This window comes from Heterocephalus glaber, unplaced genomic scaffold (assembly GCF_053883595.1).
Source record: "Heterocephalus glaber isolate CG9 unplaced genomic scaffold, H.glaber_assembly_v1.0 deba00001472, whole genome shotgun sequence".
In the NCBI taxonomy this organism is placed as follows: Eukaryota; Metazoa; Chordata; class Mammalia; order Rodentia; family Bathyergidae; genus Heterocephalus; species Heterocephalus glaber.
In genome coordinates this window covers 74,950,495-74,976,885 of record NW_028258315.1, presented here as the reverse complement: position 1 = coordinate 74,976,885, position 26,391 = coordinate 74,950,495, and the positions used below count along the sequence as shown (strand labels likewise).

The 26,391-nt window shown below is 37.0% G+C and overlaps 1 protein-coding gene and 1 non-coding gene across 17 annotated transcripts in view; one reads left to right on the top strand and one right to left on the bottom strand.

Moving 5' to 3' along the window:
• Positions 1 to 26,391, bottom strand: part of Nek10 (NIMA related kinase 10) — a 271,741-nt gene that overhangs the window by 100,694 nt on the left and 144,656 nt on the right. For all 16 annotated transcript variants that reach the window (XR_002387088.2, XR_002387089.2, XR_002387090.2 and 13 more), the window contains 2 exons: positions 1,392 to 1,521; positions 777 to 847 (listed from right to left, as the gene is read on the bottom strand). Coding sequence is in view for 13 of the 16 variants with exons in the window: in XM_013077058.3 (XP_012932512.1) it covers positions 777 to 847; positions 1,392 to 1,521 (201 nt within the window). In the remaining 3 variants the exon portion in view is untranslated. The remainder of the gene's footprint in view (positions 1 to 776; positions 848 to 1,391; positions 1,522 to 26,391) is intronic.
• Positions 5,824 to 5,927, top strand: LOC147826412 (U6 spliceosomal RNA). Its single transcript, XR_015439675.1, has one exon. It is a non-coding gene; the product is annotated as a U6 spliceosomal RNA (small nuclear RNA).

Here is a 26,391-nt window from a genome sequence, read left to right as displayed (position 1 = left end):
AGAGGTGGTAGTGTTGTCAGGGTGGGCTCCCTGATCAGGGGACATTTCAGGAGAGACACAAGGGGAGTAAAGGTCAGTATCATTCATATACCTGAGAGAAGAGAGTTTCAGGAAAAAGCAACAGCAAGGACAAAGGTAGAAAGAGATGGCTAGAGCATCGGGAACTGGAGGGGAAGTGGGAGAGGGGCTGGGTGAGAGAGTGGTCAGCGGGGACCGCCCTGTGGAACCACAGACACTGGCCAGAACTTTGCAAGTGCATGGGGATAATGATTCTCATCACACTACAGCAATGAAGGCTACAGCTTCTAGAAAATTTATTATAAAATACAATATTACTAATTTAATTAAAGGAATAAAAATGTACCTATAACTTTATCACCTAAGATGGCCTTTTCCAGTTTCATTTGTCCTTGTCCTGACTTTTTCCATATTTGTGCATATTTTTATGGTTTCTTTCATAGTTACAAAGAGTTTTACATGCTCATCAATTAACTTAGGTCCTTATCACGTGCATTTTACAAGTTAATATGAAGGCTTCCAAATAAATATTTTATTTATGGTAGGTATCTATTTTGGGAGAGAGGAGAATTGGGGAATGAACCCAGGACTTTCACAATGGGCTACATCCCTGGCACCCCCCCCTTTTTTTTTGAGGCAGGGTCTCATTAAGTTGCCCATGCTGGGCTTGAATTTGTAATCCTTCTGCCTCACCTCCCAAAGTGGCAGATATATATTTCTTGGTGATCTGTAATGTTGAGAGTTGTGCATCTGGTTACCTGCTGATGGTGCTTGTCACTTTCTCAGAGTAAATACCTTCTGGCAATGGTTCATATACCGCCTCCACTATCTGCAAAACAAACAGACTAAAGTGATAGAAGTAAAAGGGCCCTGGCTCTCTCTCCGAGGTAATACTTACACACGACAGGAAGTTACTAATGAAGCAATATAGCTCCATGCACAAAACTTAATCACAAATAAAAGCACTGCAAATAAATAAAAACATAGCATCAATTAAATAGTTCTAGAACATGGAATTAGATTCTTTAAGCTAAGTTAAAGTTAAACTTAGGTTCATAATAAAATGAAGTATGGGATGATATAATATGTTTGCTACAGGCAATCTAAATTGCAATTAAAAATAAAAGGTCAAAAGCATTTTGATATATTTATTCTTCAAATTTTCTATGATAAACTAATACAATTAAATAGAGGATTATGCCATACCATGTGATATATATTTATAAGAGGGAAAAGCAAACTGGACCTTGCAGTTAATAAAACAATGCCTGCTTTTAATTGGATGTTGTATAAAAATCACAAAGGTTCTGTTAAGAAGAAAAGGAATGGTGCTGGTAGCAACACAAGCCCCTTTTGTGCCCTGTCATGCTTACTTTTGTAGCCAGGGAGAGCATGTTTGTGCTGTAGAAGGGAGGCCTCAGAGTCGCCATCTGATAAAGGATGCAACCTGCAGCCCAGACATCAGCCTTCTCCCCATAGGGCTCACTCTTCAGTACCTCTGGGCTGAAATAAAATCAGGATGTCAAAAGATACCGAGGAAGGGAGAAAAGCACAGAAAGAAGATTCAATTTTCAATCTGTAGATGGAGATATTTAAAAAATATTTGAAACTCTTAATCACTATTTCAAGTCAATGTACTACAAAAGTACCTCTGAAATCTCTCAGCCTCAGACGAATTGAGAAGCACAATCAAGCAATGCAGTTAAGCACTAAATATCAATAAACCATACAAATATAACCTAGTATGTGTCCAAGGATGTGTCAGCTCCAGTTCTTTCTACTGTGGAGGTCTATGGATCCTTACCTTTGCTGAAGCCTGTTGCTGGCCACTGTTCAAACCCATTCTTGCCTTTGGTTTGACTGTGTTTATGTGGTCAATGGAACGCAGAAGCAACTTGGTACAAGATCAGAGCCTTGGTCTTAAGAGGGATTTCATGCTTCCTTCCATTTGCCCTCTAGGAGATTCTGTCTGCTACCAGGAGAAGGTATCCCAGGTAGCTTCTCCATTACAGCCTAGGCCTGCCCCAGTGCACATAGAAGATTTAACCTAGACAGTCTAGAATTATACCTGCAGCCTGAAACCTGCAGAACTGCAGATCTGTGAGTCTAAGAATAAATTCTTATTGTTCAGTGTCACAGAGATTTCTTGGTAATTAAAAATGCAGCATTATTATGGAAAAACTGACTGATATGGCCTCCTCTCTTTGCTATTCAACCTAGGTTATAAAGCAAGAGGAAGCTCATATTTAAATATGTTGCAGAAAATGAAAAATCTCTACCATGTTCTCCTCTTCTGAAATTGCTAACACAATTTAAACAACCTTTAAGAGAAGTTGATCTGTAAGGGATTATGAGCTTATCTTTTTAAATTTAATTTTATGTGGAGGGGAGTATATTTCCCTTGGATATTTCAGAGTAGTAGAAGTTTTCTGTATTGTATTTGTAGAGTGAAACTCACCTAAGAACTAAAAGCATTTAACATTCTCTCTCTCTCTCTCTCTCTCTCTCTCTCTCTGATATAGTTTAGATCTTTAATGTCTCCCAAGGGTCCATATGTTCAAGGCTTGGTCACTAGCCCTACTCTTTTTTTTTTTTTTTTTTCACTAGCCCTACTCTTGATTGGAGAATCTTTTGGAGGTGGGGCATAATGGGAAGAAGTTGGGTCATTGCAAATGTATCTAGACCCTCTCTATTTTCTCTTTTTTTTCTGACCTCCATGAGGTAAGGAGCTTCCTCAGGTGTGTGCTCCCACCATGACATGCTGCCTCACCACATCCCTAAATAAGTAATGGAGCCCATGGACCATGGAATGAAAACTCAAAAACAGTGAGTTAAAATAAAAACGTTCCTTTTCTCACACTGAGTATCTCAGGTATTTTCTTCAGAAATGAAAAGCTAATATATACAAATACACCTAAATTAAGTAGTTTGATAATCCAGATTTATAAAATGAACTTAGTTGTGCTTAGTTTTCTAAATTAAAAGAGTACAGATCAATAGTTAGCTTTGACGAGGGTTAAGGTATAAAAGAACTTACAAATCAGCATTAAAACAATCAGGGTAGGCAGAAATCAGAATTGACTGCAAAGAATAATCAAAGAGATGCTATTCTTGTTAGTGCTGAGAATTATTCCCTGTTTAAGATTTACAGTATATATTCGCACAGGAAAGAGTGATTACTAGGTCTTACAGTTAAGCATTTTCATATTTAATATTTTAAGTGCAATAATATACAATGGCGAATTTGGCCTGAAATTTCCAAGGCTCTGCTGGTTCTAAGTGCACAAAAAGTGTTCATTACTGTCCCATCATCAACTGCTTACATTAAAAAATGCCTTAAGAAATAACATCCTCAACAGAAAAAAAAATCTTTGATTGCCCACAGCCTAATTTCTCATGCTCTCATGTCCTAAGCACTTAGAAAATTTTCTTCTTTCCAAAGCTCAGGAAGTAGATGTTGTGAGTGGTCTACCCATATTGCCTCAAATTTTTTTTCCATTTCCTATTCCTAGTGTGCTTTAACTCCCAACAGCTAGCCAACACCTGCACTTCTTTATAGAACAGACTTTAATTACTTTTTTAATTAAAAGGCAATTTTTGAAGGGGGGGGTACTTGTAAAAATAGAGCTTTTCTAGTTTAATTTTCTCATCCTTACAGCTCCTCCTTTTACTCACTAGAGACCACACACTCCTCCCTTTTCCCACAGTCATGTTCCTTTGCAATATGGCTTTGCATGTTATTCAAACTTTGAATCTGGGTATGCTTATGTGACTAACTTTGGCCAATGGGGCATCAGCAAAAATGGTACACGGAAAGACTTGAAAAGTATTTTCTGAAGAGCCTTGATCTCTCTTCCTGCTCTTGGAATCCCTGTGAACAGTTCCATGTGATTACACATAGGCTCGCCTGCTGGAAGATGAGCAGCTGTGGCCAGTTACCTGCACTGACGCTGCCCACAGCCAGCCACCACCAGTCATGAGTGATGCCAGTGACAACCAAGTGACCACACACATAAGTGTGCCCTGCTGACACTATGATCAGCAATCTCTGCTGGTAGCCCTATTTTTCAGCATACAATATACTGAAAGAAAAAAAATGGTGAACCACAAAATTAACAAAATTAACTTTTATTAAAGTTAGCTTTCATCAATTCTCAAAATTGTAGATGTATCCCCAAAAAAGATTAAGAATCACTTTTCTGGAAGATAATAATAATGGGAAATAATAAGACATAAATAACACACTTGCCAACTATTATATTGCTTCTGTGATAAAACTTCAAATAAAAAACCTTCATAATTACTTCTATACACAATGATTAACAGAAAACAATATCTGAGTTACATCAGGCATTACAAAATATTCTATGATCCTCCAAAGTTCATCCCCTGACCCTCAAATGCATGTTTTGAAATCCCAACCCCAGTACCAGAACACAACCATATTTAGAGAAAAAGTCTTTAAGAATTAAGTTAAAATGATACTGTTAGGGTGGTCTCTGACTCAATATGACGAGTAAACTAATAAAAGGAGGAAGAGATGCTAGGATCATGGGAGCACAGAGATGACTCTTCAGAGAGGTAGTGAGAGAGTGAATGTCTTCAAGCCACGCACAGAGGCTGGAAGGAGACAAGCCCAGCTGACACACTGATCTCGGACTTCGGTGTCCAGAACTGCCAGAAATAAATTCCTGTTTTAAGCCATCCAAATCGTGATATTTTGTTATGGAAGCTCTAGCAAATAAATACAGGTTCTATAAAAAAAAATCTACTCATGTTTTTCATCTGCAAAAAGAAACCAACCTTTGGGAAATACGGCTGAAGTCATATTTAATCACTAACAAATAGATCATATGACTAGAGTATGTGATTATTGTTTAGAAAATCATTGTAAAATAATTCCCTGTCTTATAATAATTTCCAAGTTATTCATTTAAGGTGAATCCAAGAAAACTGGGGAAATAGAGTTATGGATAGCAATGCTTCATTTAAGAGAAAAGTTAAACATAATAAAAATATATAAACACCTAGAATTTAAATAGGTTTTCCATTTCCAAGACAAAAAATAAAATTCTTTTAAAAAGTGCTGAGTAATTTGGTCATGTAAAATAGCTTTAGTGATAGAACAGAGCATATCTTATGTAATGTTTAACAAAACAGGGGCTCTTCCAGCAAAGATTAAAATATTTGCAATTAAGTGTGTAAAAATTGTAACTATTGTTGTTGTATTTCCATTAAAAATGTTTATATAAAGTATAGCCAAAGGCAGTATAGAGCTAGATATATAAATTTTCATATACATATTTTAATTAGTCAATAAGTAAACTAGTAATCAGCTGCTTTTGAGAAAAGGACAGATTAAAATTTTACCAAATATTATATATGATTTAAAAAGGGATAAATTTTAAAATTGTAGTGAAAACTAGATAGGAGAAAAATGAGGGAGGAAGGTTCTTTAATCTAATTAAGGAAAAAAGACAAACTGTTTAGATATTTAAATTTCATTAGTACACCCTCACCAATATATAAACAATTAAGTTGCTAATTGCCAGTGATTTTTACTTTCTCACTAAATGAGATAAATAAGGAAAATGTTGGACCCGGTATTTTTCAGAGCATTCTAAAATATGAACATTTCAATAATTCTTACAGAATTCAATAATATGATTTATATAACTTTGAGGAGAATTTTTGTCATGTAAATGAAGATCGTACATGAGATGACATGTGAAAAGGTTTTGTGTACAAACAAGTACATCCTTTCTCACAGCTGCAATACTATCTTCTTTAATAAAACTTTATCATGTTCATTTCATGGGCACACATACTAAAACTGAGCTATAGAGAGAAGACTAGTATGGCCCCTGCCCAGGGTTGACTTACAAATGAATGAAGCTTTCCATACAGAAGTAATATGAAATCCAAAAGGAAATATACCTGAGGATGATAGCCTAGGCAATAAAGTTGTTTCCCATAGGGTAAAGTTTGACAATTCTGATAATGCTTTGGAATTGAACAATTAAGCAAATAATGGCAGAAGGCAAGTTTCTCATGTTAGAGCAAGAGGTTACAGGAGCAGGAGTTCTAGAGTTGGAAGCAATAGTATTAACCTATGATAGGTTAATATTGATATAGAGGTCATACAGAGAGAAGTAGTTATAGATATGTATATAACCCCAGGTTAGTATACTATTTATCTCCTTGCTCTGTCAGCTGAGAAGGTCTAGAAATGATGATACCATGGTAGCAGTGATCACACTGAGCACAAACCTTTGTTTTTAACACCATTCTACACTAAAAAAAAAAAAAAAAAATCAAGCTCCTTGGAAAGATGCCCGCTCTTAGACTGAGGAAAAAAAACCATATGAGACTGTTTTTTAAAAACTCACAATGATGGGAACCTGTTACATAGTTACAAAAGACTACTTAAAGATCTCCTAAAGGCCAAATGTGGAAAAATTTGTACAAGAAAATAAAGTCGTGTATTAGTCAGGTTGGGGTGCTGTAACAAAATGCTATAGATCAAGTAGTGTAAACAGCAGGTATTTTTTTCCTTAAAGTTCTAGAAGATTGGAAGACCAAGGTTAAGGTGCCCACCAACTCTGTCAACCAATGAGGACATTATTCCTAACTTGGAGACAGCTGCCTTCTCTCTGTGTCTTCCAATGGCAGAGAGAGAAATAAGCTTTTTAGTATCCCCTCTTATACAGCCATTAATCTGACCATAAGGTCCTAAACCTCATGTTCTTATCTAAACAGTTACCTCTCAAAGGCCTCACGTACAACGACTGTCACATAGAGGGTTAGGGCTCCAGCATATGAATTTTGTAGCAGAAACTAGTCTATAGCAACTAGTATTAGATTATAAACTAAAGTATAAAATAAATATCTGTTATTCCATACTGTTATAAATAAATAACTGAATAAATAAATTGGGGACAATAGACAAATCTCTTATGCAGAAGAATTCCAAATAATCCATTGTTAAGGAAATGGAGCATATCCCCCACTTCTTCAGTTTGGGCACACATAGTAACTTTCTTCCAAGGTGTATAGTAAAACCTTGGAGTAACTTGTTCTGCAAGTGTTCCACAAGACAAGCAAACATTTCTAATAAATTTTAACTTGATAAGTAAATGATGACTTGCAAAACGAGCTCTAAGTTATGCCATGATCACAACTGAGCCAACGGGTCTTCTTTTTCTCATTGCAGATTGTGCGTAATTGTCTCCCAACAGCAAGAGGTTATGGAGGAGATCTTGTCTCCAGAGGAGGAGGGGAAAAGAAGGAGGAATCCCTCACTTCAAATGAGATTAGGGAGATGAGTAAAATGTGGGAAGCAGTGCAAAATTTTATAGAAAATCACCACTTGAATGCAGTGCAAGTGATGAATCTGTTTAACAGTGCATTGTCACATTTCAAAAAAGTCTCCAAAAGGAGGCAAAAGCAAGTGTCATTGGATAGGTTCCTTGTTAGAGTTGTATGAAAAGAAAAAGATTCCATTTAGCCAGTAGATAGCAGTGATTCCCTTAGTGATCATGAAAGTTGTCCTACACAATAACCCTCTTCTCTCTTGTCTCCCTTATACCAGCTGTGAAGGCTTTCAAAGGTAAGTGCAAGTTCATTTGTTTATTTTTCTTTATATTTTGTACTATATTACAGTATTGTAATCATTTTATATGAATATGTTTGGGTTGTGGAAGGAATCATCTGAGTTTCCATTATTTTTTATGGGGAAATTTGCTTTGATATACAAGTGCTTTGGATTATAAGCATGTTTCCAGAACAAATTATACTCACAAATCAAGGTTTTGCTGTATAGTATATTAAAGGGAGGGAGGAGGGGGAAAATGTAACTTCACAGTAGAGAACTCTGACAGTTGGTAATCTGTAACCTTGATAGGGTATGATGAGAATGACATTTTACATCTGTAAACTTCCTCCACAAAACAACTACATTAATCTTGTCTACGTATTAAGAAAATTTCAGACAAATCCAAATTGAGGGGAATTCTGTAAAATATTTAATCAATAATCCTTAAAACTGCCACAGCCATGAAAAACCAGGGCAATTTGAGAAGGTGTCATGGCTAATAGGAAACTAAAGACACATGACTACTAAATGCAATACTGTATCCTTGATGAGATCCTAGAAAACAAAAGATGTTTAAGAAAAAGTATGCACTTCAGTTTAACAAAAGTGTATCAGCACTGGTCCATTAGTTGAGCTAAATATACCAAACACTAATGTAAAATGTTCATAGTAGGGGAAACTGCAAGGTATACAGAACTCTCTCTACCATCTCCATAATAATTATGTAAATATAAAACTGTTCTAAACTTAAAAATTTATTTTAAAATGTGCTTCATCTTTTATGCTGACCCATCTCAAAAGTGGTCCTTCCTCACTCTTTCCCTCCTTCCCTTCTGCATCTATCTACCCAGCACTTGCTCTGTGCCAAGTAGTGGGGCAGATGAGAAGCCCATACTTTTGTAGAACTGATAGTCTAAATGGGGAAGAGATAAAAAATAAAACAAATACACACAGTTGAAAAGTACTGAGTTCTGGGAGAGAGCAAATAACAGGAAACACAGACTTTAGCCACTGGGGTAGGAGCATCAAGGGAGACTTCACTGGGAACTTGATAGTCGAATCTGAGGTAAGAAGCCAGCACAGACATTAGTCAGAAAGGGGTGCAGCATGGGAAAGAAAGTAGCTGGAAATGCCACTTACAGAAACGAAGACATCGCTAACATGAAGATTTTTGGTGAAGGAGATCAAGTGTCTAACTTTTCATAGGTTGATTTTGAGGTATCTTTGTGTGGAGGCATCAAAACTGTAACTGAATGTCTAAATCTGGAGTTCACAAGTAATTTGGGCTAGGGATGATGCATTCAGAAGCGATCAGTATAGAGAGGCACAGACAGTCCCAAGGGTGATTTCATAGGCTAAAGAAAGGGCACAGAGAGCTACAAAGGGGGACATAGGGTGGATCCTTGAGAATTTCTGATATGTACAATTCAGATGAAGGAAAGGAGGATAGAAACTGGAAGAGAAACAGTGATCAAAGAAGTGAGAGGAACACCACGTCATGAGTAGGGAGAAGGGAATCTTTCAAAAAGGCGTTGTTATGGTTTATATCTAGATGTCACCCGAGAGCCTCATGTACTCATAGGAAAGGCTTTTGGATGGTGGCTGGATTATTGAGGCTTGCTGTTAGGAGACAGGGTCTGGTCAGATGAGATTGGTCACCTCTAAAACTGTGACCCAAAAGAAACCTTTTTCTGTATAAGTTGACTATTATTACAGTAATAGAGAGTTGACTAACACACTGCTGAGAAACTGGAGCAAAAGGGTTGTTAACCCAGCTTTGGTGAACTTTCCCTCCATCCCCCAGATTCCTGAACTTTGGCCCACCCTCAGTATGTGCTCCTCCCAAGAACAGGCTGGCCACAGGATAAGACATGCTCTGTCTACTGTCAGATTCCAGCCATCTCCACCCTCATCCCAAGTAACCCACTTCCCCACTAAGTTTTTCCTAGCCCGTTCATTCTTCCTGTGATAGGAAAGAAAGCACTTTTCTGCCTGACCACTGAGATGTTCACAGATTTTTAGGTGAGAGTGGTAGAAGCTTCCTCTCCATTGCAAGTCTTCCTCCCTTTGTTGTAACGATCCTTTCACATGAAGTCTCTTTATTAAGTCTGGATTTGATTTTTATTTGACAGTTTAAATAACTCATTTGAGAATTTTGCTATTAAAAAAACCGAAAGATACAGACTAACTAGAGGGCAGAAAAGGGGGACTTGAGGTAGGGGGGAAGGAGAGGAGAAGAAGAAGAGGACATCAAAAGAACTAAGACGTTTAGGCACATGTTCTAACTCCCCATGATGAATGTAATCATTATGTATTGCAAACATGTACTAATACAAAAAATTGAAAAGCGGGGAGGACTTGAGTTTGCTTTTGCTGCAATGATTTTACAAGATGTTTGAATACCCTGTGAAGAATCCAGCAGAAAAGAACATCTCCCTCCCTTAGGCTTTGGGGTAGGTGAGGCCAGGAGGCATTCACAGCCTGGAGGACAGCAGGAAAGGGAGTACCTTCCTGGAACAGCTGTGTTTCATCTGAAGTCAAGAGCTGATTTCAAAACAAATTCCAAAGGGTAGAAGTAGAAGGCTGGGTAGAGGAAAAGGAATCAGTAGTCGCTTGTAGCTAGAGGTGAAGAAACCTAGGTAAGTGTCAGTAGTATGAGTACACCCATCCATCCTTTCTGAGACTAGGGGCCCAGCTGAGCTCCTGACTTCAGCCTTCTATGCTCCAGGCTACCTTCTCTACAGATACCAAAGTGAACTTCACAAAATACAAAGCTGACATCTTTACCACTTCCATAGAATAGAGCACATTCTCTCACTGCCCTTCAGGTACAACTCCTGTGACTCTCATCTATTTAAAAATGTAATAATGATAATGAATAATGTGAATTAGATCTTGAAACTTGACATTCTCCTGTAAGTACCACTCTTGTTTTTTTCTGAGCACAGTCTCTTGAAAGAGAAATTCCTGTTATCCCTCTTCACTTTGTCACCTACCATCCATTCTTTAACTCTACTGGTGTCCGGCTTCTGTTCCCATCTTTCCATTGAAATGACTGCTCTGTGGGACACAAATGGATCACTAATTGCCTCACTTGTTTTATGTGACTTCTCTGCAGTTTTTTATGCCATTGGCCAAGACTCTATTCAAGTTCATTCAGGGTCTTATAACAGAATACCATAGACTGGGTAGTTCATAAATAATAGAAATTTGTTTGACAGAGTTCTAGAAGCTAAAAAGTGCAATATCAAATCTCCAACAGATTCACTGTCTGGTGAAGGCCTACTTCACAGATAGCTGCCATTCCATTAGTCCTAATGTTTTAGTTAGTTTCTTATCGCTGAGATACAAAGCTTGACATCCATATAAAGTATGAAAGATTTATTTTGGCTCAGTTTGTAGAGGTTTCAATCCATAATCAGCTGGCTCCAAGGCAGGGCAGCATGGCAGAGGGGCATGGCAAGGAGAAGCACCTTCATGGTACAGCAGCAGGAAGCAGAGAGAAAGCAAGGAGAAGGGAGGGAGATACACCCTTCTAGGACACATCCCCAGTGACACGCCTCCACTAACCAGGCTTTACCTCCCAACATCACATTTAGCTATACACTCAGTGGACAATCTACTGATGAGTACCATGTCCCTGTGATCCAAACACTTCCCCAGAACCACCACCCCCCACCGAGCTCACAAGGCTTTGGGGGACATCTAGACACAAACCACAATCCTTTATATAGTAGAATTGATGAGGGAGATCTCTGGGGTCTCTTTTATAAGGGCTCTAAATTCATTCATAAGGGACTATAGGACCTAGTCACCTACACTTCCTATTATTATCACATAGCAGAATATGATTTCAACATATGAAATGCAGGAAGAGTAAAAACATTCAGTCCATAGCAGACTTCTTGAAACATGCCTATTTTTTTTCATTCATCAAATAAATACTACTAAGCACTTACAAGGTACCAGACACTCTTCTACCTGCTCAGAATATACCAACAAAGAAACCTATGCTCAAAGACCTTAACTTCTAATAAGGGACAAGGGGCAGGGAAGATATAAAATATACTAAAAACACAATAAAACTATTCAAAAGTAAATTATATAGTGTTCTAGTAAATAATAAATGCTATGGGGAACTAAACTTGGATTACAGTAAAGGAGTTTTAGAGTGGAGGCGGGGAGGCAGGCTGTGATAGTAGGATGGGACTGTCCTTTTCTCCCTCTCGGATCCCATACAGTGAAGCTTCAGTGACTTTTATCCATATGATAAGTGGTGTTTTCCTCTTTTCTCACAATTCACTCTGTCCTTAGATAATTTCATTCACACCTAAGGCTTCTACTAAATTGCACACTGAACTCTCAAAGCTCACTTCCATTTCTCCAGGGTCTCAGGCACACACAGGGAAGCCTCACCCTCTCTAGGCTCTCTCACGAATCACTGACTCTTACTTGGTTTAAAGCTGGACTCTGAGAATGATTTGACTATGCAACAAAGTAGAGCTGAGAACCAATCCTATGTCAACAGTGTTCTTAGTTTCTTGAATTTCAAGGGCCATTTCGGAGCCCTATACTAATGGGTAGGGACATACCTGTAGGACACTGGCTATTTTCATCCTACAGCAGGAAAATAGCTCCTGGGGGTGTCTTCATGATTCCAGGTGGCCCTGGACTGTTTTTCCCCCATATTACTCCCTGAGGCTAATACCTCTGTTCACTTTCCTACCTCTACTTCTGTTGGTATTCATATTTCAAACCTCATATTTCAAGCAATCTTTTGGCTTTTAAATGTGTGTGTGCTTCCCAAGCTTTTTCTTCATCTAAATGACTCAAGACTTGTACCCTGCATCCTACTGAATTTTTGTGATTCTAAAATTCAAGGTTTCCACAACATCCAATGCATTAGATCTGTCCCCAATGTCTGGTGTCCCACCACCATCACACAAGTGACTCCCAGTTATGCTTAACCTTCCAAATGCCTGTTCTTTCCATAAAAGATAAAATTATAATATTTGACAGGTAGGAGTGCCTAAAAACTTGTTTATATTCACCACTAATAAGCAGAAAGAAATGTCAGAGCTGGGGTAGATTCATTAGTTGAAGGGAGAAGAAATTAAAAGTCATAGAGAAATTGAAAAACTTTCATTGTGCTGTAGCATCTTGAAAGTGGCATTTGGAGACATCATAAAAGAAAATATTCCCTTAACGAATGTTATCAAATATTAGAAAAGAATCTTGAGGAGTTTGAGACATAGTGAGAGCTAAATGTTTGGAGACAAGTTTTTTTACTGAAGTAATTCACCCAATAATATTTGCTTTACTACAAAATACAGAAAGGGAATTTCTGCATCCCCCTGGGATGTATTAATTCTGATTCTATTAAAAAGTACATTTAGTTCTCAGGTATTGGCTATCATACTTTCATCTCCCTAGACTGCTTTAAAAAAGAGATAGAAAAAAAGGAGAACTAACTTATCTTTGTAAATGGAAAAAGAAATAAAAGCATATATGCTAAAGACACATAGACCATCTGTCTGAAAACAGAGATACATTCTAACCAAAGAGATTAAATTCCATCTGAATTCATACAGGTAAAAATTGGACCAGAAGTGACATCACTAAGTCTATATGCCTTTAATTACCATTTCTTTATGCTGAAAAGCAAATTGTGCAGAAATCATGATGATGTAGTATGAGCAAAATAAGATGGGTAAAAGGTATGAATATGTGTGCACCTCTATGTGTAAATATGTTCACGCCTCTGGATGGCTCTATCTCCTGGAGATGGATAAACTTGCCGACAAATGGCTCAAAAAACAACCACTACAGGGAGATAGAAATCAATGAGAATAACGAGGACAAGGGAAGGAGGGAAAATGCAGAGGGAATAAGAATCATGGTGCATTTTGTGGAAAGAGTGAGCAATATAATATTCATATATTTGGTAAGATTACTAGTGCTTAGTACAAAGGACTCTAGGTAGAATCATGAATGGCGGGCCAGGGATTTAGCTCAGTGGTTCCACTGCCTGCCTCACAAGTGCAAGGACCTGAGTTTGATCCCCAGTACAAAAAAAAAATCATGACTGTAAAGGCATACAGTGAGCCTTTGACTTATGAACTTGATCAGTTCCCGAGGGTTGGTTGTAATTCAAGTTGGTTGGAAGTCAATACAGATGAGATATGGATGTTTACTGGGTACACGCTATAGATAACAAGAGGCAGATGAATCTTCCATTAACCTAATTAACCCAAGTTATTCATTCATCAGACAGTCATAACAAGGGTCCACTGTACATCTCTGTCTTGATCTTTTTCTGTGAGGTACTACTTTTTGTTTCTGAAGGCATTGATAAAATATGGTCTGGTCCTACTAGAGCCATAAAAGCTAAAGTGCATCCTGATCATCCCTATGGTGTTATCTTAGTTACTTTTCCCTTATTGCTGAGACAAAATACTCAATATCTAAAGTTAAAGGAGGAAAGGTTTATTTAGCTCACAGTTTATACAGGTTTCAGTTCATAGTCAGCTAGCTCCAAGGCAGGGTGGCATGGCAGAGGAGCATTGCAGAGACATAGTCCATGATAAGCAGGCAGGGAGAGTACATAAGCCCTCTTGCTGTCCCTTATATTTTACGCAGTCTACCTACCCTAGGGCAGGTGTAGCACTCACATCCTTAATCCTAGCTAGAACCAAACCAATCAGTGGGCTGATTTAGAAATCACACACCCTTGATCCCAGCACCACACACTCTAGATCCAGCCACCTCTGAAAAGCTCCCCAAAGCAGAAGGCTTTGGGGGGACATCTAGACACAAGCCATAACAGTTGTGTTCACCACTGTAGAGAAATAAAGGAATTGTGCTGAAGGAGAGACAAGAAAGCTGAAAAAGCCTTCACCAGTTCAGTGACAAGAAAATGAGAAGAAAAAAATTCACATGACTTCAGAACTGATTGGATGTGGGAAGAAGGCGGAAAGAAAGGGTAGATACCTTCCTCCTTCCAGCTTCCTAAGTATCTGGCTTAAATGACTACATGGGTAACAGAAGCATTTGCTTAGAAACAGCAGCAGCAGAGGTAGAAGAAGAAGCAAGGTCACTTCAGATTAGATTAACTCATGTCTGCAAGACCCACAGTGGAGGATATCGGAGTAACATCATTCTGGAAGGCAGCTATGCTCACCACTATACCACCTGTGCCACAGGCAGTAACATCATTCTGGGCGTTAACAGTCTCCTAAAGCCTATTCTCAGAGCATGTACTCTGTGTAGCCTTTTCTCGTGTTGTGTGGCCTGTCATTGTAGAAATGATCTCACTTCATAATGCCTGAGGCCATTAAGCAGACAGTTATAGAGATTTAATATCTAAACAGCTCTAAGACTGAACATAAACTTCCTAGCTGTGGAATATGCAACCCGATGTGAGGCAGGAAGAGAGTGGACCCATGTACTCCACATCCCACTGCGGCCACCACCACCACCTGGGCCCCACAGGCCCTGCACAGGAGAGGAGGAGAGTGAACAAACTCCAAATCCTAACTAGCTCTGCCCCTGCGTTCTCCATAGCACAGGGCAGCAGAGGTGATAACCCAAAGACAGACCTGATGGAAGAATTAACCAACACTCAGGAAAACAGTTTCATTCCAGAACTGAAGTATTACCCCACTGCAGAGTCTGGGTGAGAGACTGCCTTGGGCTATGGGGCCAGAGAGGGTGAGAACTATACAAAGATATCCTGGGGCCTCCTAGGAGACCCTAGCTTGACCCAGGAAGATCACAGGGCCTGTATTCTGTGGTGAGAGGCCAGGTTTAGTGGGTGTAATCTTCAGGGAGGGTGGTCCTGAAGGAGACGAGATTTAGTCCAGTGGTGTGCTTGAGCTCTTGCACCACTGCCTACATTCAGTTGGAATTAGTGGTCTGCATTATTATAGGTCAATATATGTGTAGCCTAAGTGCCTTCACTAAAATCACAGACCTCTTTGTTCTGATTAAGGGCAGTTCATGAGTGGTTCTTAGGGTCAACAACCAGTTGAAATTTGACACCACTGTTGTCACTGACTTAACTATGATAGCCAAGGTGACACAGTTGTTCCTGTCAATTGGTTTTCTTTGTTTGCCAGTATATAGATTGCCTACAAGTCATAAGCAATACTGCAACTTATGCCTGAAGAATGGGGCACTGGGCCAAAGGAGCTGCAAGACCCAGCATAAAAAAAAAGAAAAGGAACATGAAAAAACAAGGCAACAAAATACCTCCAAAAATTCCCAATTCTCCCAAAACTGGTTCAGGCTGCATCAAGGAGGCAGAAATCATAAGCCGCACAGCACAAAAGTCTGAAAGGTACCTCAATGGAGGTAAACCAGTTCAATAAGGTGCTTGCTGAATTTAAAGATGATATAACTAATCAAATTACAACCTTATTGAAACAAATGATCAACAAGTCTAGAGAAGACACTAACAAAAATCTATCTAGTACAACTAAAGAAAGACATGCAAGACATGAATGCTCACATAGAAAAGAATGGGAACACATAAAAAAGTTCCAAATAGAAAATCAGGAGATCAAAAATATGATTGAAAGTGTGGGTAGCAGAAGTGACCAATGGGAAAATGAGTGTCAGATCTACAGGACAGGACTGTGGTCAATGATCAATGAATGAGAGATAACTTAAAAGCAACAAGAAACATAAAAAATGGATTGAACAGCTACCAGATAACTCAAAGAAAATGAATATAAGAATAACTGAAATTAATGAAAAATCAGAAGACAGCACAAAAAGTATAAAAACCTATTTACAGAAGTAATAGCAGAAAACCTTTCAGACATGGAAAAAGAATCTAACATACAGATAAGTGACACATATTGAACCCCAAATAGCCACAATCAGAAAAAACCATACCACATAATAATTGAAATACTAGAAAACCAATATAAGAACAGAATCTTAAAGCCTGCTAGAGAAAAGCAATGGATCACATATAAGGGAAAACCCATCAGAATTAAAATAGATTTCTCAACATAAACCTTGAAGGCAAGGAGAGCATGGAATGAAGTGTTTCAGGCTTCAAAGAAAACAACTTTTAACCCAGACTGGTATATTCTGCAAAATTGTCTTTCAAAATGGATTGAGAAATAAGATATTTCCATGATAAAGAGAACTTAAAGAAGTTCATAACCACCAAGTCAACCCTCCAAAAAATCACCAAGGATATCTTACAAGGAGGCAATGAAGTTGACAATGTCAAAACGTCCAATAAAATGAACTCACTGGGTAGGATAAGCAATTTAATAGAGGAGGAATAAATCAATACCTATCAATAGTAACTATCAATGTAAATGAACTCAACAATTAAAACAAAAATTAGCAGGACGGATCAAGAAACAAAATCTAACTATACTGTATACAATAAATATAGTTAACACAAAAAGAAATTCACAGACTAAAAATCAAAGGACAGAAAATAATATTCCATGTAAAAGGAACCCAAAAATGACAGAAATTTTTTTGTCTGTGACTTGTACTCTGAGAAACATTTTGGCCTTTCTTTTAAGATCACAATACACAGTAAATTAACTATTGCTATTCTTCAATTATTTTGTCATGAAATTTTATTTTTTCTAGAAGTAGAGTGATTTTTACATTTTCTTTATTAATATCAATTATATTATATTAAAATAAAATGTAAAATAAATGTAATTTATCACATAAACAGAAGTAAAGGCAAAAAAATCATATAATTATCTCAATAGACACAGAAAAAGCCTTTGGCAAATCTAACCTCCATTCATTATAAAACCCTGAAGACAATAGTTGTAGAAGGGCCTTATCTCAATGTGATTAAAGTTATTTATGGCTAATCTATTGCCATTACTCTATGAAAGGAGAAAAAACTGAAAACTTTTCCTCTAAAATCAGGAAGAGGACAAGAATGCCCATTATCACTACTCCTGTTCAAAATAATCCTTGAAACATTAGTCATAGCAATCAAGTAAGAGAAAGAAATAAAAGGGATACGTATAAGTAAGGACAAAATCAGAATATCATTATTGGCAGATGGCATGATCCTTTACTTATAAGACCTAAAACTCTCCACCAAAAAGCTTCCAGAACTAATAATCAGATTCAGCAATGGAGCAGGATACAAAATAAACACGTAAAAATCATTAGCATTCCTATATGTTAATAATGGACTCACTGCAAAAGAAATTAGGAAAATAATACCATTCATAATAGCATCAAAAAAATTAAATACCTAGGTATTAGCCTAACCAAGGAAGTGAGTATTTAGGCATGCTTTCTTAGGTAGTATGTGATCTATTTTGGAGAAAGTACCATAATGCAGGGATAGTTGCATACTCATGTTTACAGTCTCATGATTTATAATAGCTAGATCTTGGAAACAGCATATATGTTCATCAACAGATGAATGGATAAAGAATTTATGTATACACAAAGGAGTTCTGCTCTGCCATGAAAAAGATAAACTCAATTCATTTGTAGGCAAATGGATGCAACTTGAGAATACAATGTTTGGTGAAATAAGTCAGAAACACAAGCTTAAATATCACAAATATTTTGAGAAACTCTGAAAATATATATACAAATAAAGAACAAAATAGAAGACAGATAAATAGGAATTAGGGAGTTCAAATAATTCCCTAAATTACCTACTCTGCTGTATCAAACATATTTTAATATAGTAGTACCTCGTTCATGAACTTAATTTGTTCTATGATTTTGGAAAAGATGCACACATTTGTATTAATGTGGCAAAGAAGGCCACCATCATGTTTGACACCCAATGCAGTGTGGGAACAGAAACAAAATTTTGCCTAATGTTTCTGTTTGCAAACCAATTGTTTGCAAACAAAAGCATTTGTGAACCCAGGTACCAGTTTATACATGCTAATTCATTTCATTTATATTACTAGTTTCTCTTAGTTCATTGAAAAGTTTTGTGCTATTATCTGTTTTTTCTTCCTTGTAAAAGAAAATCTTTTTTTGTTTTTGAATAACTACTTCAAATATAATGATACATAGTATATTAACTATTGTTACTCTTATTATTTTGTCGTGACACTTTGTTTTATTTTTTCATAAAATAAAAAAATGAGCTCTGGAATGATATATTATGCCACTGACAAAAAACTAGCGCATCTTTAACACAAATTTTAAACTTGCCTGCCCCTAGACTACAACCACACATTCTAAAAGCACCTACAGCCGACATTGTTCCTCAAACAGGCATTCTTTAATTTATTGGTATATTTCATTTATTCAACAAACAAAACAGTACTACTGTGTGCCAGGTACTGTTGTAGGAGTTGAAGATACAGCAGAAAACAACACACACACACACACACACACCTGACTTCATAGAGTTAATATTTTAGTAGAGGAGACAACTAACATGTAAGTAAATAAGTAAAACTTTAAGTGCTATGAATAAAACAAAAATTAAAGGATGAGAGTCTGCTTTTTAAAAACCATTTTACTGGCACTAAATTGCTAATTTCCCTTTTCACGGATGCAAGGAGCTTAATAGTCTGCCTTAACTGTCCTGTACTTAATCAAGTCACTGAAATGCAACACAGGCAGCTTTTATTTTAAAATCATCATCCTTGAGAAATTCCATATTCCCAGCTTCTTATGCCACTTAAATCAGTCTCTCAGTATTTATAAAAACATTCTTCTCCACTCTTTCAAAAGAGTAATTATGAATTCTCAAAACAGAAAGAAACAAAGTTCCAAATTACTATGTTTCATTTAGGAATTAACGACTATCTGGGTGATCCATGGGATGCCAACTCTATACAAGAAAATTAATCTATTTAGCAATGAAACCGGTGTGGCTAAAGGAAATGACACCTTGACAGTATAGGCTGTGAAAACCTGGCTATTTTCATTGTGTTTTAGTTTCCTGTTATATACAATAGGAAAATAAAAGTTGCATAATGTAATATTTTTAAATATACCTCTATATTTACAATCATAAACTTTACCCTTCCTCACTCTTTCCTTGAATGTTTATAAAATGAGATTATGTGTAAAAGATAAACAGAAAAGTGAAATAAGATTGTACTATTTTTCTCACAGTTAGAGATGATTATCTTAATGAAGTTCAACTAAAGTTCAGTGGTTTTAAGTTCATATACATAGATAGATTTCTTTACATTTTTCCTCTTCTTTCTTGAATTTATGAAAATTAAAGACAACTTCTGGGAAGATGGTAGAATGGTGAACAGCAGAGAAACAGCATCTCCAAGATTTGGTGTCCAGATGCTGTAATATAGCAACATGAGGAAGACAAGAAGGAGGGAAGTGGGCCCATGGGACCCAGCAAGGATCTGAAGCTAGAATTTAAGCCCATGGGAAGAACAAATACAGAAACCTCAGTGAAAAAGAAGGAGATGGCAAGCAGTGCTTTCTCCCTGAACCCTGACTCACTGCATGGAAAGGGTGGCTCTAATCTGCAGACACACAGTGACTACTGGCAACCCTAGAGGCCTCCATGGAACAGAGCAGTGGACACGGCAGACTGCAGTGTCTAGTAAATTACTTGGGTTCAGATGTTCCCCAGGAGAGGGTGATTGGCCAGTAGCCACTTTCGAGAGGGATTAACTGAGCTCAGAACTCAGACCAGCTGTGGGTTGGCTCCATTTAGTGGATCTAGTGTCAGAATGAGATGGAAGTGAGTTCAAGTTGGCAGAAGATCAAGGAGTTGAGTTCAAGCTGGCAGGTGGCACACAGTGTTCCAGGCTGAACAAATTGGGTTCCAACCTCAAAGCAAGCAACCAGTCTGGCTAGGGCAGAGAAGCTGAGCTGGGCCCAGCACCCAGAACAAAGCTCCCCCGCCACCATCTCATGCTCCTAGGGTGGAGAAGCTGAGCCCCATAGGTGCCAGAAGCAACACCAACCCCCACCCCCATCCCCGTGGAAATGAGAAGACACGTAAACAAGCCTCAAAAAAAGACTTGCAGATCACCTACAGCAACCCCAAAGGGAAATGAGATGGAACAATCTGATACTCAACTACCTGGACTCTCTGAACTGGCAATAAAAGAGGATCTGGGAAAAATGAAATCAGAAATAATTACTCAGATAACAGCAATGATTGTGCTCATAGTGCAAGACATGATTAATAAATCTAGAGAGGACACAGATAAAAAAATAGAGACTGAGGAACATGATGGAATCCCAACATAGGAAACAAATGGAATCCATAAAACAGACACAAACAGATTTCCAGGAGATTAAAAACTCCATTGAAAGTCTGCACAGCAGAATGAACCAACGTGAGGATAGAATTTCAGATATAGAAGATAAGATTGCAATTAGGAAAAGAAAAATTGCTTTAAAATTGAAAGGGAACATGAGAAATCAATCCAGTAGCTGCTAGACGATGCAAAGAAGATTAACATAAGACTGATTGGAGTCAATCAAGAAAGAGGAGAGAGTGCAGATGACATTAAAAAAACTCTTCACAGAAGTGATGGCAGAAAACTTCCCAAGCAGGGGAAAAGAACTTGACATACAGATAAGTGAGGCATATAGGACTCCAGCTAGCCTTGATCAAAAAAAATCTACACATAGGCATATAATAGTTAGGATTCCAGAAATCCAACAGAAGAACAAAATTCTACAAGCAGTTAGAGAAAAGAAACAAATCACATACAAAGGAAAGCCCATCAGAATCACAGCAGACTTCTCAATGCAAACCCTCAAGGCAAGAAGACCTTGGAGTGATGTATTTCAAGCCCTAAAGGAAAACAGCCTCCAACCCAGATTGATGTACCCTGCAAAACTATCTTTCAAAATTGATGGAGAAATAAGATACTTTCATGATAAAGAGCACCTCAGGAACTTCATGAATACCAAACCGGCACTCTAAAAAATTTTAGACAATACCCTAGGGAAAGGAATGAGGATTAGAACCCCAGGAAACCAGCAGAATGAATCCATTGGGCAAGACAAATTAAAAACAAAGGGGGAGATTCCAACAAAAAGAAAGTCATGACAAGGCTTTTAAAACTTTTAACTTCATCTCCATAATGAGTGTATAATTCAATCTTGTTATTGTACTGATTAGTATTTTTCTGATTCTAGAGTTGCACACCTTTCCTTGTGCTATACTGGCTATTTATCATCTTCTTATGTCTACTTTTTAATTGGCCTGTCTCTTAATGAGCTTTAAGAGTTCTTTATATATTCTGGTCATAGGTTATATGCATTGTAAATATGGTCTGTTTAAGGACTACTTTTCATTTTAATGATGTCATTTAAAGTTCTAAATTTTGATGGAATCTCATTTATCGATTTTTTTCTTTTATATATCATGTTTTTTGTATCCTAGGTAGTTCTTGCCTACCCTGAATTCATAAACATTTTCCTTTATAATTTCTTCTTAAAGTTTTATAGTTTTAGGCATTCATATTTAGGTTCATGGGTCCTTTCAAGTCATTTTTATGTATGGATATAAAGGGTTGAGGTTAATTTTTTATATATGGATACCAGGTGTTCTAGTGCCATTTGCTGAAAACACTATCTTTTCCTCTGCTCTTGAGTTGAGTTTATGTTCTATAAAATGTTAATGTTAAATAATCTTTCAAAACTCAGTGGACCATATATGTGTGGTTCTATATCTAGATTCTCTGTTTTATTCCAATGATCTGTATGTCTTTCCTTACACCAACACTGCCTTGATTACTGTAGCTTTAGAAGGAGTCTTAAAATTAGGTACTAAATGTCTTCCAACACTGTTCTTTTTTTTTTTCTTTTTCTTTTTACTTTTCTGATTCCTTTGTACTCCTACATAACTTTTAAATTTCAATATCCAATTCTTCATTTATAGCAAGTATACACAGACCTGAATTTTTATATATGCCTTGTATTTTCTAATCCTGCAAAATTCAAATACAAGTTCTAGGGGCTCCTAGAGATTTCTTAGTATTTTCTCTGTAGATGATCATTTCATCTGCATATAAAGATTTTGCTTCTACCTTGCCAATCCTATCCTAATTGTGTCATTTTATTGTCAGACTGTTTTGGTTGGGCCTAGGTTTCAAAGTTTAATGGACAGATAAAGAGTAAGCATATCTGCCCTTGTTCCCCACCTTAACGAGAAAGCATTGTATCTTCATTCATATAAGGTGTTCTTGCTGGAAGTATGGAGTACATGCCTTTAATCTGTTCAGAAGGTTCTGGTCTACTTCTAGTCTCCTGATAGCTTTTACCATGAACAGCTGTAGAATTTAATCCAATACTTTTTCTCCAACTAGTAAGAGGATCATATGGGTTGTTCCTTTCTTCTGTTAAAATGATGACTTTTGGGGGTGAATCTTCCAATGCTGAACCAACACTGCCATCCCTATAACAAAACCACTTTCTACATACTGCCAGAGCTGACTTCTAATAGTTGGTTTTGTTAAACAAATTTCTATCTATGTTCATACTTTTTTCTTCTATCAACATTATCCAGTTTTAGGATTAGCACAATGTTGATTTCCTAAAATGAGGGGAGAAGTGTTCCTTCTTTTTTGCTTTAATTGTTTGATATAATTTATCAGTTAAAATGTATATGAGCCTCTTGTCATATAGGTAGGTTTTCAAGCTAGGAATATACTTTCTTTAATAGGTGCTATTCAAATTTTATATTTCCTCCAGAGTCAGTTTCATTAATTTGTCTTCTAAGTTACTTCTTAGAAGTTGTCAAATTTACTTCAAAAAAGATTTTTGTAATATGCTTTCTATATCCTTTTAAATTCTGTAAAATCTGTGGTAATGTCTCCTAGATCTTGATATTGTAATTTTAAAAATGTATACTTGATATTGTGTAATAGGAAGAAAACTTCTAAAGGAGCAGGGGAAATGGAAGGGGTAGGGGAAAGGAAAAAAGGGAGAGGAAAAAATATGAGAAAAGGAAAACAATAGAAACAAAGTCTTTGCAAATAGGGTAGGGTGGAGGGGGTGAAGGGAGGGCAGGGGAAGGGGAAAAAAAATAAGAACCAAGATACTCATGTAATGGTACAAGATCCCAATGATGAATGTAACTGTATTTTATACCTAAAATGTATCAACAAACTTAATGGGAAAAAAAAAGAAACCAGTCTGAACTTCAGTGGAACTAAAGATGTAGGATTGCTGGGATTATCTACTACCCTGCCATAAATCTACAGCTGGCATGCTGTGATTAATCAACATGTATCTGGGCTCTGTCTGCCCGCTCTGTCTGCCAGTGACAGCAGAGACATGTTCTGAAGTGAACTTTTTTCCTTCTTATTTTCTTGTTTTGCTTTTATTTTGGTTTTTTTTCTTGATTGTTTGCTTTTTTATGAGTGTGAACATTGTTCCTAGTTTTTTATTATTATTGTTGTTCTGATCTTTTTATTTTTTCCTTCTTTCTTTCCCTCCTGTCTTCTTCACCAGTTTCACAAACTTTGTGTAATCTTGCTTTGTCCTCCAGCCTTGATTCTAATCTCTTGTTCTTCTTTTATTTCTCTGTCTTTTTCCCCTAACCCTTTTTGAACTTTCTCACCTGAGGGTAACCTTGCCATATTGAGGACATATTTACCATAAACAATTTTCTACTTTTAGATTGTGTTATATAACCACAAATATAGTTAATACAATTAAAGGTAGCAAATTAATAGTTATCACAGTTTGTCATTTTCTAGGCTGTGTTTGATGCTATTGTTATTGCTGATTGTACTACATAAGCCAAGGTGACATAATTGTTCTAATCAGTTCCTCTTCCAGGTATGCCAAGACTGAAATTGCCTAAGTGCCACAAGCCATACTATAGGCCAGTGCCAAAGGACCAGGGGGTAGGCCAAATAGGCAGCAACTTCTAATCCCCAATAAATTGAAGAGGTAGGATCTTAGAACAGATTCAAAATCCAAAAGCCAGCTACACCTGGAAGACATTTTTGAGAAGTAATCATTTCCTAAAGGTTCTAAATACTAGCATAAATACTTGCCATAAACAATTTACAAGCATCAACCCAGGAATTAAACTTAAAAAATAGAAAATGAGAAGAAACTTAGGCAAGATGAAATGTCAGACTTTCAGCTCACCAAAGGCAAACCCAGAGGATAATGAGGTGGAACAATTCAAAAGCCATGCACCTGAACTCTCTCTGACATAATGACAGAGGAAGTAACAAAGTAGAGGAATGAGGATCTAGAAAAAATCAAAACAGAAATAGTTTCTCAGATAACAACAGAGCTGGTGACCACAATGAAAGATATGGTTAGTGACTCTAGAGCAGATCCAGATAAAAGATAGACAGTCTTAGGAAAATGATGGAACCCATGAACATCCAACATAGAAAGAAAGAGAATCCATGGAACAGATTAAAACAGATATCTAGGAGATTAAAAATTCCATTGAAAGTATATGCAGCAAAATGAGCCAGTGTGAGGACAGAATATTAGGTCTAGAACACGGGATTGTGATTAGAGATCATGAAACCTTTCTAGGTTTCTTAAAAATAGCAAGGGACCATGAAAAATCAAACAGCTGCTAGACGATGCAAAGGAGAATGACATAAGATTGATCAGAGTCAATGAAAAAGCAGGAGACGGTACAAATGACATAAAAAACCTGTTCATAGAAGTAATGGCAGAAAACTTCTTAAGCATGGAAAAAGAATTTGACATACAGATAAGTAAGGCATATAGAATTCCAACTAGCCATGATAAAAAACTACACTAAAGCATATAATAGTAAAGATTCCAGAAATATAACACAAGAACAGAATATTAAAAGTTGTTACAGAAATAAATCACCTATAATGGAAACAGAATCACAGCAGACCTCTCAACACAAACCCTCAAGCCAAGGAGAGCTTGGAGAAAATTAGTCAAGCTCTAAAAGAAAACAACTTCAAACCCAGATTGATGTACCTGGCAAAACTATCTTTCAAAAGTGATGGAGAAATGAGATACTTCCATGACAAAGAACACCTGAAGAAATTCATGACCACCAAAGCAGCACTTCAAAAGGTTCTGAGGATATTCTAGAAAGAGATAATGAGGACTACAACTCAATGAACCTCAACAGAATGACTCTATCTGCAAGGCAAATAATTAAACAGGGGAGGGGGGGACCAACAACAGGAAGATAACATGACAAGGATAATTCAATACATATCAGTTATAACCGTCAATGTAAATGGTCTCAATTCACCAATCAAAAGAAACAAATTAGCAGTATTGTTCAAGAAGCAATATCCAACAATATGCTGCATACAAGAAACACATTTAGAGCCGGGGATTTAGCTCAGTGGTTTGGCCACCTGTCTCACAAGTGCAAGGACCCAAGTTTGATTCCTGGTACCAAAAGAAGAAAAAAACAACACATTTAATTGGAAAATAAATTCATAAATGGAAAGCCAAAGGATGAAAAATAATACTCCATTGGACAGGAACCAGGAAAAAAGCAGGGATAGGTATTCTATTTGCAGACAAAGTAGATTTCAAGCCAAGACTCATTAAGAGAGACAAAGACATCCTTGTAAAGGGAACAATCCAAGAGGAAGAGATAACAATCATAAATATAGATCCACCAAATACCCAACTATGTAAAAAAAATTAATGGGCATGAAAAATCAAATAAGCATTAATACAATTGTAATAGGGGACCTCAGTACCCTACTGTCACATATAGATCAACTAGACAAAAAAGTCAATAAAAAATATCAGACCTCAACCAAAATATTGAACAAATGGACTTAATAGATGTCTACAGGGTGTTTCACCACACAACACTAGAAATATAT